The sequence below is a fragment of the Coffea arabica genome, chromosome 6e (assembly GCF_036785885.1).
Source record: "Coffea arabica cultivar ET-39 chromosome 6e, Coffea Arabica ET-39 HiFi, whole genome shotgun sequence".
In the NCBI taxonomy this organism is placed as follows: Eukaryota; Viridiplantae; Streptophyta; class Magnoliopsida; order Gentianales; family Rubiaceae; genus Coffea; species Coffea arabica.
In genome coordinates, this window is record NC_092321.1 from 49700111 (window position 1) to 49715629 (window position 15519).

A 15519-nucleotide genomic window follows, 5' to 3' on the forward strand; every position below is an offset into this window, starting at 1 on the left:
TCCTTGTTCTTAATTTCCTCGTCTGACATTTGTTGTCTAGGACTATTTTAACTTTAAGAAGCTTAATTTATAACCAATAGACATCGGAAGAATCATAATACATATAGAATGATATGTTACATTTCTTCCTTTTTTCTAATTATAATGCATTCAACAGAATAATGTGTTGATTTAATTACTTAAAACTTAACTGATTGGTGCTGAAGGATCCCACTGGCACATAAATTGGATTGGATATCATGAAGAGAACAATTTATTTGCAATCTAGCAAAGAGTTTATCTGAACATCCATTCCATAGGCCTTTGAGAAAATCAAAACGTGAAATGCTATTGATAAGTGATAACTTCATGGGCGTTCTGCAATTAAGCATTTTATTTAGCCTAGAAGAAAAAAAAATAAAGAACGAAAACATAAGGTAATTCACAAGGATTCGGAGCTATTGTCATTATCAGATGGTATAAACCACCTATTGATTCGTTGTTGCGCAACTGATACCTGTAACCAATGTCCAAAAGAATTTGAAACCATGTAGTAATTTTATTAAACTGACATTTGAAAAGTGAATAATGTAAAAAGAAAAAGATTGGGCAATGAAATACCTGTTGATCCCAATCAGTTTTCGATGTGATTATAACAAGCACAATTGTTTGGACTAGTGTACCGATTAGCATTCCAATCCAAACACCCTAGAAAACAAACTTCACTCAGTTACATTTGTCTACATTTCATTTTTGTTTTATTTTCTTTTAATGTTTTTAATTAGAAATTTTATTTGGTGGATAAAAAAAACTAGATTTAGTTGGAATTGGAAAAACTAAGACGGCCTTAACATCCAGAACCATTTATTACCATTTACTCCGTTATTAGATGATGATGCAACTAATCCTCTGTATTGAGGCTTTAGTCCATATTTATTTTGAACGTGTTATAAAATAAAAGAGATAACAAACAAATATTTAAAAAAAATGATCATTTCGTTAATATCTTGATTGAATCCATCAATAGGTACCAAAGCAGCACTTACTTGTACTTGTAATTTAATAAGGTAACCAAGCACCACACCAATGGGAATGCCGATCAAATAATAGCTACCCACATTGACATATGCCACAGTGCCCTGCCATCCAGCCCCCACAGCAACACCTTAAAAAACGGAAGAGTTAGTGTTATATATTATTTTGGCCATCTCTCTTGAGATGTTAAAATTCACAAGATCAGAAAAGAAAAAAAATAACTTTCTTTTCTTGTCATAACAACTTAAAATCAAGCATGTAGTGGAACTAGTACCATGTTTGGTTCAGGTAGTACAATAATTCACTCTACTAAAACTGATATTTTTTATCTTTGGTTCTTTGTATAAGCATCAATATAATAGAACAAGGGCAGGTGCAGTTGTATTGTGTCTGACTCTGTCTAATTGTTGTATATGTAATAATTTTTTGTGTACATCCACATTCTATTGTTACATCACACATATATATATATATATATATATATGCGTGTGTGTAATATTTTATTTATGTACATCAAACTATGAATACAATAATGTAATGATATTGTACGTCAAATAATATAGCAAGTAGAAAAACTGCACTGAGATCGGACGAGAATACAACTGCAGCCGCCGCAGTCCTAATATGACATAAAAAACAAGCTTACCGGAAAGAACTGGTTGAACACTGTTTAGAAGTATGGAAAATGCTAACAGTGGAGATAAATTGCCAACTGCTTCAGCCACATCATGATCTGAGGTGAATATGTATGCTAGACGTTCCCGAAAGAAGAGAAAGAATATGAATAGTACAAATCCAATGGCCAAAGATGTTAGCACCGAAATCCATATCGAAAACTTTGCTGCTTTAGCACTCCCCCTTCCAAGTTCGTTTGCAACTCGTACACTAGATATGTAAGGAAAACGAGTACAGAAGGGAATATCACACGTTTCATGAGTGGAAGAAACAAAATAAAGTCAGAAAAATGTTATGACCATTGTTAAAGCCTACATAGCAAAATATTTCTCTTAATATTGGATAAGTGCCCAAACATATATGTAGAAGTAATAATGGAGTTACCTTGCTGCCGCCAGGAAACCAAGAGATATCATCATCTCCCAGCCATTAATATTTAGGCTGCAAAAGGATAACATTTTTTGCTCCTTTGAGAAACCATAGTTTCACAAAAGCATGGAAACGTGAGAAAATGCTAGGAAAGTGGAAGGTCAGTACCAGATAGAAAGAGCATCGATTGCAACCTTTGCGTTCTTCATGTTTCCAGTAAGAAGAACCAATATGGTGTTGTACCACAGCTCAAGACTACATAAAAGGTTCAAGAAATGTATTAAAACCTCGTTTAAGGATATAACTATACGGTCAATTATATAAGATAGGTAAGTTTCATGTCAGTGATAAAAATAGTTTACACACTAATTTAGAATTCATATCAGAGAAAACTCAACTTTATTATCTTTATGTAGAAACAGATAGATGATGATCATGAACTATAAACATTACCGCAATTAGATGCATTCTATTGAAAACCACTTAATTGATAATTCTATGGTGAAGGTTGCAGGTGGACTTTGCTTGAACAGTAAGGCAACCAAAAAAGTTTATCATAACCCCAAATGGCATGCAACAAACATGGCTTACAATGCATGATTACCTAACTGGCTCTAGAATAAACGGTGAGCATATTCAGGATTTTACACAAGAAATTTCGCTGTTTCAAAATCAATGTTGGAATTCCCTATACAGATCCCTCTAACTGTGCTTTCGTCAACAAAATATTTTTTAACATCGCCACCACTTTGTTTTGTCATGACAGTGACTACAAACTACCCAATAGCTAGAGTTTTTGAAGTAAAACCAAAGAGTTATCTTACCATACCATGGCACCAGATGATAATGAAAGCCTAATTATTGGCAAGAGATCCTTGAATGCCAAGGATGAAAAACCTTTCCACGTTTCTCGGCATCCTCCACAAAGAACAAATAGAAATTGACCCAGATTGGGGATCCAAAATGATAAGATAGTAGATAGCATGGCACCAGGGATTCCCTTCTTGTATTTCACAGTCAAAAGCCATGAGAGGAGCAAGTGGATTGATAGAGAAAATGCTGCCAAATATGAAATGATCATGTTCTTGCTTTGTGCTTGAAGAAACATTTGGCAGCTATATGACACCATGAACGAGTAGATGACAGGAATAAACCAGTGAGCAATGGTTCCGGCCACCTCTGAAATAGTTTCATCCTGTCCTAAAGCTCTTAAAATTGGGGCAGTGAAAATGAAAATGGGTAGAAGTATAGATGATGTGACAAATAAGACAATCCATGACCTCTGAAGATAGATTCCAAGCATGTGATATTGTTTCGCACCATAGGCTTGCCCACAAAGAGTTTCCAATCCGCTAGCCATTCCCAACTGTATAACCAAGATTTGACACAGAAGAATAGAAACCTTAATTACCATTTCTGCTTACATACTCCGAAGTATTGCACTAGTATTCTGTTTGGAAACTCCACTGCTCAATACAAATACTATTATTCCACGGAGCAACAATGTCCAGTGATACATTTTCCTTAGGATGCATTCCACTTTTCGCCCTTCAACTATTTCAGAGAGCAATTCAAAGGCTATAAAATATCAAACGTCCAGTGTCGAGCTTACATTAAATTCTGAGGATTACATACTCGTCAGCCTTTTTTAAGAAAGAACTAGAATTTTGCCTGTGTCTTAGCACGGTCTGTTTTTATTTATTGCGAATTTATATAAACATAAATAATTTAAAAACAAAAATTAACAACAATCCTACATGTTCATCTATATTAACTTTAAAAAATTAATGTATTCTAAATGTTCAATTATTTACTAATTTTTAAAAATTCGTTTGCATACTTTCACTATAATTTGATAGAATACATCAAATCATGTACCCCATATTAAAAACTTGGTAGATATTCTTTTTTTTTTTTACAAATATTCTTTTAGATAATTTAAAATTTTATAATAACCATAAATCTAGAACTATGTATTCATATTTAATGAAGTAGAAAAAAATCCAGCAATTCATTTTTTTTGTCAATAAATATTCAGTTTCCAACAGTATTGGTAAATCTGTCGGCGTAACAGTTAATTCTCTTTTTTACACTAAGTTAATTCAAAATTAATGATAGAAATGATGAACAATTTGAATACTAATGAACGATATAGTGGTGAAAGAAAGTAATTTGGGATATATACGATTTCAATAGTTGTGATTTGAAAAAGATTTTACTATAGTTCTATATGTAATAATTTGACAGAATTAAGATAAGATTAGTTATTTTTTAAAACAATATCTTTAAGATAAAATTAGTTATTTTAAAATTAGAGATAATTTATAAACATATAATATAATCCAATTAGGATTTAATATGGATAAAATCCAAGTGACCCATAACCTATTAATTCTCTGCAATTAGGCATATCACATAGGAGCAAGAAACAACTCTGATTAAAATAACTACTTTCATATATATATATATATATATATATATATATATATATATATATATATATATATATGTATGTATGTATGTATTCTTGAATTTGAACGACAGCTATGTTCGAACTCATATCCTTCCTTTGCAAGACTATATTTAATTGTTTCTTCTTGTGCTTGTATTCAGCTTTTTTGTGAACTGATATCCTTCTATTCACAAGAATAGCTTTAACAAAAGTAATCCTTAAACCATCACTTCAAAACAATTAAAAAAAAAAACTATGCTACTCGTTTATAGGTACTTCTGGACACTTGTATCTTTCAATTTAGCAGTCAAACACCGTAATAGTTTCCATTTCATATGCCACAGGACGATACTTACCCTGAGTAAAATGAGAATCAATATATTTATGAGTGAAAAGTGTCTGCCAAAAAAATGGTTTTTGCATGAAAAAATTCAATTTTGAGATGGATTTATACAAGAACGTAATGTGGTGAGAATTTCACCGATTTTCCCTACAAAAAACAGACTGGAATTTCACTACAGTATTCATTTGGAGATGCTTTTCCTATTGATTACCCAATGAAGTTGCACAAATAGTACCGAAAGAAGGTGAACTACATGTTCTAATCGAGGAGGTTTTGATCTAATCGTTAATATTGAGTTTACAGAATTTAGAGATCTTAGATTCTAATCCCTTTTTCCCCTCCTGCTTTTTAAATCCCACCCTTTTTGCTTAAAAAAAAATTTGTGTTCCAAGATGCATTAAAAAAATCAGCCTGTTATGAGACATTTACTTTCAATGACCATGGTCTGAAGTCGTGGTTTTTTTTTTTTTTTTTTGTCAACACAGAGGTATCTGATGTCCATAGACTGATTACCGTACGACCCAACTATTCCTCTGCGGGTCGGAAGAGGCTGCCCAACATCATCTGAAGTCGTGGTATGGGCCACAGTTTTCCGCACACTACTATTCCACATCGATTATAGCATATCAAAACAATATCATGCCGTACACTTTTGGTACTATGTCAAGTGCATAAAACAATGCAAGATTTCATGAAAAATTATGCAGAATTATGATCAATTTAACAAACTCATAAATTAGAACAAATACATTAATTTCGCATGTTAATGTCATCTAAATTTTGACTTTGTCGCCCATTTATAATGTAGCAATTACATTAACTCTAAAATTGTATTGGTGAAAGTATTTTAAATATTGCCAAGAATAATATTCATCTTCTATGCACAAATAGCTTTTTCTAAGTAGAATTTAGGAAAATTTTTCCACCTAGGGCCCCATTTGATAAAACTGAAATATAAAATCTACAGTCTAAAATTAAGTTCTAAAAGTATTAAGTTGTTGAATTAATAAAGTTATAACTATTTGCTAATTAAGTGAATTATAGCATTGGATTGAAATATGCCACAAATACTGTACATTTATCCTTTAAAAAAGATTGCCTTTATTTGTGTATTTGGAGAGAAAGAAAAGTTTGTGTGTGAGAGAGAAAATAATGGAACAATTGACATGTAGTGCTTAAGTGTTTGTATTTGAGAGAGTGAGAGAGAGAGGAGTATGCATGTATGTGTCAAACAAAAAGAGAGCAAATGTACTTTTTTGTAAGGAGATGTATGAGAGTGTGTTATATGTGTCGCAAATATAGCGTGTGCGATCAATTCAGAAAAAAAAATTTCAGTGAAATTTTTTCGCTTAAAGTTTTGTACACAAATAAAGCATTGCTCAATACATTAAGTGATAAGGTATTTCTATTATCAAATGAGATGAATTCAAAAAGTTCTTGATAAATTAATTTTCAGCATTAAATAGAGTTATCAAACGAGCATTAAGCTTCTCTTTCACTTAAAACAGTCTAGTAGCACAAAGCTATCCTCAACAAGTCAACACCATCGAAGCCTTTCAACTATTATGTATCCAAAGCAAACATAGACTGATAAAATAAGCATGAATTATTGGTCGTCTACAAACATTAATGGCAGATATTAATGGTGGTATGTAGTAGTGGCAGAGTCAAGAATTTTGTTTAAAAAATGTCTTTTGAAACTTATGTTTTTAAGAGTGTAATTTTAGAATTCTGGCTTATATGCTACCCTTTTTTAATTTTTGACACTTCATTGTCCAATCTTTGGTCTAATTATGCTCAAAAGTAAAAATTTTGAAATAAAGTTTCTACATTAACAAGTTCATTTTTGTAACAAGATTATGTTGATAAAACAATTGTCAGTTCAAGTGTTTGAAACTTTAGTAAGGAAGCTGTATATTTCTTAATAAATCGAAATATACAGGTTATTTATTAATATAACTATTCATGTTTCTATCACATTCTTACAATCCTAAGGGGAAAAGTATAATTTGAATATTCTCTGGTATCAAACTTTGAAGAGTAATCATACTTTACAGTGCAAATCAAAAGTACACAAACGTGTGTTTGGACAAGAGACTATTTGAAATAAATACTATAGCACTTTTTGGATAAAATGCGTGTGAGATAAAAACAAGGTTGGAAAGATAAAATGTTGATTGAAAATTGTGTTTGTTATGTAATCAAAATATTATTTGAAAAATTTTGCTATATAAACACGGTACTAATATACACAAATATTAGTTTTATAAATTTACGAGGAAAATTTTTCAAAACATACAAATTTTATGAACTTCGTGTATGGAAGATAATATGCTTGTAGAACAAAGTAGATAAATTTGAAATTTGGTAAATCAAAAATAAAAATAAAAATAAAAATTAATTGAAAGGTATATGCATTTTAGCTTTAAACAAATTTTATCTTGACATAATAGATAAAGTTTTCAACAATTCAATATGTAATGCTAAACTCATTAATAACAAGTTGAATTTCATATATCAATTAACTTATTAGTAAGGTCAAAAGTAGTAAAAGAGGAGTAGAAGTTCAAGTTTTTAATTAAGCTAAAGTTTGGTGGAAGGGGGCAATAGAACTTTGTCAAATCTTAGTGGGGTAGGGGATGAAAGAAAGACTTTTGATGAAAATTTTCAAAATCTCTTGGGGGCTAACTAAAATATCTAAAAACTCGGGGCAGCTCCCTGGCCCCTCTACTGGCTCTGCCTATGGCTTGTATCCGGAGCAGCTTCGTGTTCTACACATGGTAAGTGTGTTCAAGACACAACTGGACCAAATGAAGTCCGACTCGGCCAATTCAACAAATGATGCCCATTGGGCTAAGTCTGAAAAGTCCCATGTTACATTATAACTCTTTAAAGACTAGAGGTTTCTATGACATGACCAAAAAACAATTCAATTTCATAAATTAAGAAAAAATGCTTATAATGATAATAAACCTCATTGGAAAGCATACAAGCATACAAAAAGATGTCATAGACATTTACCAGTATGCCATTGGCAAACCTCAAAAGTACAGTCTGGACCAAAGAGTGAGCAGCAAGCTGTGTAGCTCCAATGTGACCAACAAATGCCTGGGTGATGACAAAAGTCCCGAATGTTGTAAATCTAGTAAATATTGCTGGAGCTGCAATCACCCACATTTTTTTAGATTCACCCCAGATCCGATCCTTAAGTTTCTCTTCCTCAATAATTTGTTCTTCACTCTGTTTGTCTGTTCTCAACAATTTGTCCTTGATATCGTCAGACATTTTGGTCACCTCTCTGCCACATGCATAAAAAAAAGAAGGAAATAAGTATACAAATTAAGAAAAGTAGCCCAAAAAAATAAGAAAAGTAGCAGATTATTTAAAATATTATTTGAAAAAATTACTATAATATTTTTTATGATGTGATGTATGGGAGATAAAAAAATAGTTTAAAAAATAAAAAGATTGAGTGAAAAACATGTTTTGATGCAAACAAATAATATTTTGCAAATAAGCCTCAATCCTAACAAAGATCTGTGTCATTTTCTACAGCTTAGAATTGGTAATGGGATTATCAAGGAATAATCGATGTAAGTATAGTGGCATGCAAATAAAATATCCTACCTAGATAAGAAATTCTCAATCACAAGTAATTAAATTTCTAGATTGGAAAATAAAAGGGAGAAAATGTTAGGTTGATGAGTAAAGAATTATATCCTATATTGGTTCGAGAAATGGAGAAATAGCGGTTAATATGTAAGTAAGGGGTCGAGACTTAGCAGTTTTAACTTTTGGATCAGAGTTGAATTCCTGACTAATATATTGGACTATTTGATGGACTCTTTAAAGGTGTTTCTTCCTAACAAGTAGTATCAGAATTTCTGATTGTGAAACTGGACTACTCATGACAAGTGGATTCTTCTCGGAGTTAGGTCAGTGAAAATTCTCTTCTTGGTGGTAAATCATAGACAAATGGATACTTCTCAGAGTTGGGTTGGTGAAAATTCTCTTTTTGGTGGTGGATCGAAATGTTAAGAAGTTTGGCAAGTTTGATTGGTGTTGGGCTAGATGCGCCATAAGTTTGACAGGGGTCTGGTTAGTGTTAGATCAAGGAGCCAAGTGTTGGCAGGAGTCCGAAATTTCACCTTATTGGTGGTGGATCATAGACAAGTGGATTCTTCTCGGAGTTAGATTGGTGAAAATTCTCTTCTTGATGGTGGATTGAAGTGTTAAGAAGTTAGTCTGGAGTTGGACTAGATGCGCCATGGGTTTGGCTGGGATTTGGTCAATGTTTTAAAAATCGGACCGTTAATTGAACCGGTGAATTGAAAGGGTCGAGGTTCAACCGGTCGGGCCGGTTCAACCTTGGTTCAATGAATTTTTTTTAAAAATAATTTATATAAATATATATATGCACAAAATAAGACATGTAATAGACTAATTTAATGCTTTACATGGTGAAAAGTTTACTATTTTTGAATAACTTGGATTTTTAAAATTAAATTATTTATTTTTGAATTATAAGTTAAAACAAATAAATTTCATCTCAATTTCAATTATATCTACCAAAAAATTTTAAATCCAACCCAAAAATATCACAATATTTTGAAATTATACAAAATTCACGTCTATGAGAATTTAGACATTGTGAACTTAAATTTTAATTTACATTTTGGGATTTAGAGATTGCAATTTAAAAAAGAAAGTTTGGAGTTCGAAAGAAATCAAGAGAATCGAAAATAGAAATGCAAACTTGATAAGAAACAAAAAATGAGATAAAAGTAAGTGGTTGTGGCATTAAATAATTTGGGTTTAAAAAATAATTCTTTTTTAACTTTTTAAATTTAATGGACAAAAATAAAATTAAAAGATGTAAGAAAACATCAATAAACTAAAAATAAAGATGTTTGATTAAAAAGGGAGTGACAAAAGAAAAGAGGATAGAGAGAGAGAGAGAGAGAGAGAGAGAGAGTTGAAGATTAAAAAGAAAGAGTCATGAGAGGATGAGATTTTGTAAGAAAAATAGAAAAAAGAAATATGAGTGTTTGTTTTATATAAATAAGTTATAAAAAAAATTAATAAGATGTGATAGTGCAACGATTACTATGTTGGTTTTATATTACAAAGGTCATGAGTTCGAATCTTGAAAGCCACATTTTGCAACAAAAAAAAAAAAAAAACTCGAAAACCGGAAAAAACCGGTTCAATCCGGTTTCACGGTTGGACCGATTTTTGACCGGTTTTCTACCATGGTCAACCCTAACATAGTACCGGACCGGTGCCATGACCGGTTCGCGGTTCAACCGGTCGAACCGGCGGTCCAGTCCGGTTTTCAAAACATTGGATTTGGTTGGTGTTAGACCAAAAAACCAAGGGTTGTTGGACTAGGTGCACCATGGATTTAACAAAGGTCTAGTTGGTGTTAGACCAAGGAACCACGAGTTGGTAGGAGTCTGAAATCTAGTTTGAATGTAGAAGAAAGTTCAATGTGAGGGATTGTTCATGAAGGAGGAGATTGTTAAACTTATGAGTAAAGGATTATATCCCACATTGGTTTGAGAAATGGAGAAAGACCTGAAACCTAGTAGTTTAATCTTTTGGATTAGAGTTGAATTTCTGACTTACATATTGGTCTTTTTGATAGATTCTCTCCAAATATTTCTCCCTGATGGATAATAACCCAAATTCAATAAACTATGACTCACTGCTTGATCTACCAATTTAACAATTTCCCAGAAGAAACATCATGAGAAGACGATATTGTGACATGTACCTGACCATTATTACATAACCCAGACAAACTATTTTTAGTGATTCACAGCAATTGAACAAGGTTAATCTATTCTACTCTACGAGTGTAACATTTTTATTTAGTATCAACTGTAGATAAATGCTAGATGTGCAAAATGAGAACGTAAAATTTAAGTAAACGTTGTATGTCATGCATCCCTACCCGTCCGAATATCCTTACACTTTAATCCATTTGTTCGGAGTTTAAGTTACTATTAAGGTGTAAACGAGTTTAATCAAATCAAATATTTTAGTGTTCAAACTTGTTTGATTATTTTAACGAGTTTAAATTTTGGTTCCAGTTTGGTTTGTTTATTTCACGAAGCAAGCTTGAACTAATTTTATTGAATCGAACTCGAATTGAGCTTGAGTAGTTTGAATATTTTACATATAAAATCTAATTTTATACTAATTAAACTAAGCTTGACCTGAGATTAAAAGTTTATTGAATATAAAGTGTTATTCAAATTTGATTAGTTGGTAAATCAAATTCGAATTAAACTCTTCTCAAGATGAGTTCAATTCGAGTATCAAGTAACTTGGTTTATCTTTTAACCTTAGTTACTATAAAATTATGATTTTTAGTCCGTTAAAAAATTTTCTACTTCAGCAAAAATGGAACGACATGCAAGGTTCTTATTCACTTTCATATGCATAACTCATTGATAATAGACTTTCTACCTAAAACGAAAAATCATCTACGTAGAATCTTCGCTGCGAGCATCCATAGTAATCAGTTCTTAAATGATTGATATCAATCGGATCCTTTTGATCTTGTAGGAGAAAAAAGGGGAATATATAAAAAAAATAGGTAATTGCCTAGTTAAGTTGGATTTATTAGCAATTAAATGGTGATCCATTACCTACTCTGACCGCCGGAGTGTGGTTCTTACTGTTTAAGGTGGTGTTTGGTAAGAGGGTTTCACAATGAAGAATTGGAATAAATCCCATAATTGTTGTTTGAATTACTACTATCGGAATAGGAATTTTGGAATCATATCTAAAAATTTAAAGTTTCCCAATTCCCTAGTAACTTGGAGGGTTTTAAACAAAACCCAAATTTGATTCCTATTTAGAAACGGGGCTCGTCCCGCCACTTGTTAAAAAAATTAATATATAATTATATATATTAGTATAATTATATAATATATTTATAATTATTATAATATATATAATTATATTTATATTTATAATTAGTATATACACCTATATAATATATTATATAAATGTATTTATAAATAATATAGATATATTATTATATAATATTAATAAATTTATAATGTATATTATATAAATATAATTATATAAATCTTTGGATTTTAAGCCCTATTTGATAATTCAGTTCAACACTTAAAATTAATGGGTTCAGATATTAACATATTTAGATGCTTTGATAACCAAAACTAGAACATCTGAATTTAGTAAGTGGGACTAAATTTTCTAGGCAAAATTTGTTCTAAAAAATAAGTGATACACTATTTATTTTTCACTTAATGTGATATACACTCAAATATATCAAATTTAGTACTTAAAAATTCACTAATTTAAGGGTGCACTTAAAAATGCACCCTTAATCTACAGCTACTTTCAAATTTAAATGCAGAGAATAAAATTTACTAGGCCTCCTTGCAATTTGAAATTTTTCTGATTTAATTTTACTTTTTGAAAAACTAAAACTTGAGAGCCCTTTAAAGAATACTAATTATTGGCATGCTTTAGACAAACCTTTTTTTCTTTTTGAATTTCCTTAAATGAATTAGCCGCTGCTTACTTGCACGAATCATGATAAGTACACATAATTAACTTGTAAAACCTAAAACCAAAAAAAAAAAAAAAAAAAGATCACTCTTATGATAAATACACATACTGTTGAACAGTGATACCTATATGCAATTTGAATTTCATCTAGGCACATTATCCACTCGTAGTTTTTCATTTAAGTTTTGGTTTATAAATTGCTTTTTAAGTTGTTCATTATATCTATATATTTTAAATTGTTCTTTTGATTGTAAAGGATTCTTGATTAAGGGCTGTCTCAAAGTACATTTTGTCCAAGAATTTTCAGATTTTGTGCCCTTGTCTTTGTTGATACTAACTTTGGGGGATCTGATTTGGATCGAATCCGTGGATGGCAAAAATGTTTTTTATAAAGTAAAGAGACTGGGGGAAGAATAACTCAATCAAGTGGTTTATAAAAAATATGGAAGATTAGGGATTTTCAAGACAAGAATATTGGAAGTATCTAATCTATCCATGTGATGAATGAGTTTCGTTAAAGGCTCAACATTTGATCCTGTTGTATAACTTCCCCTCAATTGTAAGATTACGCTGTTATCCTTCGAGATTCATCAATTGGTTCAAGCCTCTTTCTAATTGTGATTTCATTCTTTAAAAGTTAAATTAATGAACCAACCTTCGTTTTACTAGCAAGACATAAAGAGTATAAAATGATTCTCCCAAGGAAGATAACTACAGTGGTCGAGTTTGGATAGGATATTGTTTAGAAAAATTATTAGAATAACACTGTGGTACTTTTTCTAATGTGATGTATGTAAAATAAAAAGGTGATTAAAATTGTGTTTATGATGCAAGTTAAATAATATTTGAAAATTTTTGTGCCTTCTATTGTTCAAGTCCCCTTCTCCTGTCTTCAATTTCCATTTATTTTCCAATATTCTTCTCCAACTTCATTGTACAAGTAAACAATGTTTTTAAACTCAGACTATCAAGTGAATCGGATGAGGTTTCGATTTACTGTTTTAAACCGGTCCAACCTATTCAATGGATTTTTCTTTTTTAATTCTTTTAATTATTGAGTAACTTAAATGATTTGAAATTATTAAAATAAACACTAGTGTGAACTGGTCCAAATTTTCGGTTTGTAATGATTTTGATCGGTTTAATTGGTTCTTAATCGGATTTTACTAGTTTAATTGACTTATGAGTTGATTCTTGAATCGAATAGGTGCCATGATGGCAATCCGATCCAACTTTCAAAACATTGCAAGCAAATCCCACTTCCATTAAATTTCAATGCTTTCATTCTTTTGGAAGTTTTTCTCTGTGGGTAAAACACATTGCTGGTGGTAACGATTTTAAATTGTTTAAATCATTTAAACTTAAAAAGAAAAATAAATTAAAGTTGATAGTGACAAAAGTTGCAAACATATAAATCATGAGAAAAACTCATGTAATTCCACAAGCATTTGTTTTTTATTGGCGTTATTCTGTATTCAAAAGTATAACTAGCCCAAAGCACGCCAAAGGTGTAGTCAATCCTAATTTCTAGTGGGAAATGTGCTAATCATTCTCTATTACAAAATGACAAAACACTACAGGCCAAATGTTTGCAACAAACCTCTAGTGCTTTAACACGGGCTTTGGGAAACCAAAGTTGACACGCAAAAAGTGACCATAGTGCTTCCTTTTTCCGAGGAAATTAAATTGTCGGTCCCAAGACACATCTGAAAATTTTGTAAAAACCAATTTGACTACTTTTTCATTTTTCTGCATTTAAGTAGAGAGTGTTTGAAGTAACCTAACAGGCAGCATAATTCGTAAAGAACCCATGCTTGATAGGAAGGTATTTAGGGGACAAGAAATCAGTAGTTGTGTTTTGTATACTTCCATTCGATTGTTGTACATGTTCAAAATTTTAATATATAAATATATTAAAATATTATATTGAATATATGTCATATATTTTATTCATGCACATTACTTTTACTTCGAGTACAATGTAATGAAATTATATACCAAGTAATGTAAAAGGTAAAATAATTGGATCGAAAACCCTAACCGCATTGAGTTCTCTTCCGGTATGTAGTATTAATTTTGGTATCATATACAAAGAAGCCTGACTTATGAAACTGAATATATAGGTAAGATACATGAGCCCAATGGGCGAAATGGGAGACATTTTCTGATATTTCTTGTGTTTCTATTTTACTTTGAATGCAGTTAATAACATTCTTTCAATCACAGAATCAAACATTCCCATTAATCAAGAAACATGTAAATATATTTACACTGTAGCCATCAAGTATATTTACTTACAAAGAAAGGAAACTAAGAAAAATGGTAAAGAAAGACTTGATTATAACTAACCGGACAAAAGAGTGAAGAACCAATGAAAACCCAAATTCCAGAACCTCAGGTGGTGCAGCACTGTAGTTATTCAAGACCAGCGCTCTAAGAGTGAAGAATTGGAGAAAAGAAAGAGGAGGTGGAGGCAGTGAGTCAGGTATTCGAGATATAGAATGGGAGGTCTTCAGCGGTTGAGCTACATGATTCACGTGACTTTTATAACAGGTCGCCTCAAACTTTCGTTGTTAGATTTCTTTTTTGTACTTTTTCAATAGATGACCACGTTAGTTCCCTAATTTATATTTAACATTTTGATATGGTTTTTTTTTTTTCTAATTGGTACCTATTACACCAAAATCCTACATATCTTACTATGTATATGCATACACTAATAATTCATACCTTTTCTCACATTTATATACTTTTTATAATTAATTTTACTTTTTCAAAAATCTCGTGCTTGAGTGCATAATGGACACTCGTTAGATAAACTGTTAGATACACGTACTCTTATTTATTAGAATTTCTATTTAAAACTTTGACATGATTTCCACATTTTGGCACGTATTGATAGAATTCCTCAGTTTTTAAGTGGATAGCACAAATAAAAGTATTGATGCGTCTATATTTACGTATCTACTTGTGTATATAAACTTTACCTTTTGAATGAAAGTGCTCTATTATTATTTGTAGTGCCTTGTATGCTTTGAAAGAAGGACTAATTTTTTTTTTCACCCTCTAATCATTCTCCACACTCTTTTCAACCCCAACTCTAAATTTGAATCCT

At 31.2% G+C, this 15519-nt stretch overlaps 1 protein-coding gene across 1 annotated transcript; it reads right to left on the reverse strand.

Annotated features, from left to right (window-relative positions):
- Positions 1-237: 237 nt before the first annotated feature.
- LOC113695558 (protein DETOXIFICATION 21) lies at positions 238-14894 on the reverse strand. Its single transcript, XM_027214688.2, has 9 exons — positions 14754-14894; positions 7875-8151; positions 2883-3424; positions 2227-2313; positions 2074-2130; positions 1661-1899; positions 1026-1144; positions 601-687; positions 238-496 (listed from the first exon to the last, which is right to left on the reverse strand). The coding sequence occupies exons 2-9, from the start codon at positions 8136-8138 to the stop codon at positions 422-424; spliced, it is 1470 nt and encodes a 489-aa protein (XP_027070489.1). The 5' UTR covers positions 8139-8151; positions 14754-14894; the 3' UTR covers positions 238-421.
- Positions 14895-15519: the final 625 nt, after the last annotated feature.

Coding starts and splice junctions, on each gene's coding strand:
- LOC113695558 (XM_027214688.2), bottom strand. CDS start 8,138: ATGTCTGACGATATCAAGGACAAATTGTTGAGAACAGACAAACAGAGT. Junction 3,425..7,874: donor GGTTTGCCAATGGCATACTG/GTAAATGTCTAT, acceptor TTGGTTATACAG/TTGGGAATGGCTAGCGGATT. Junction 1,900..2,073: donor GGTTTCCTGGCGGCAGCAAG/GTAACTCCATTA, acceptor TTACATATCTAG/TGTACGAGTTGCAAACGAAC.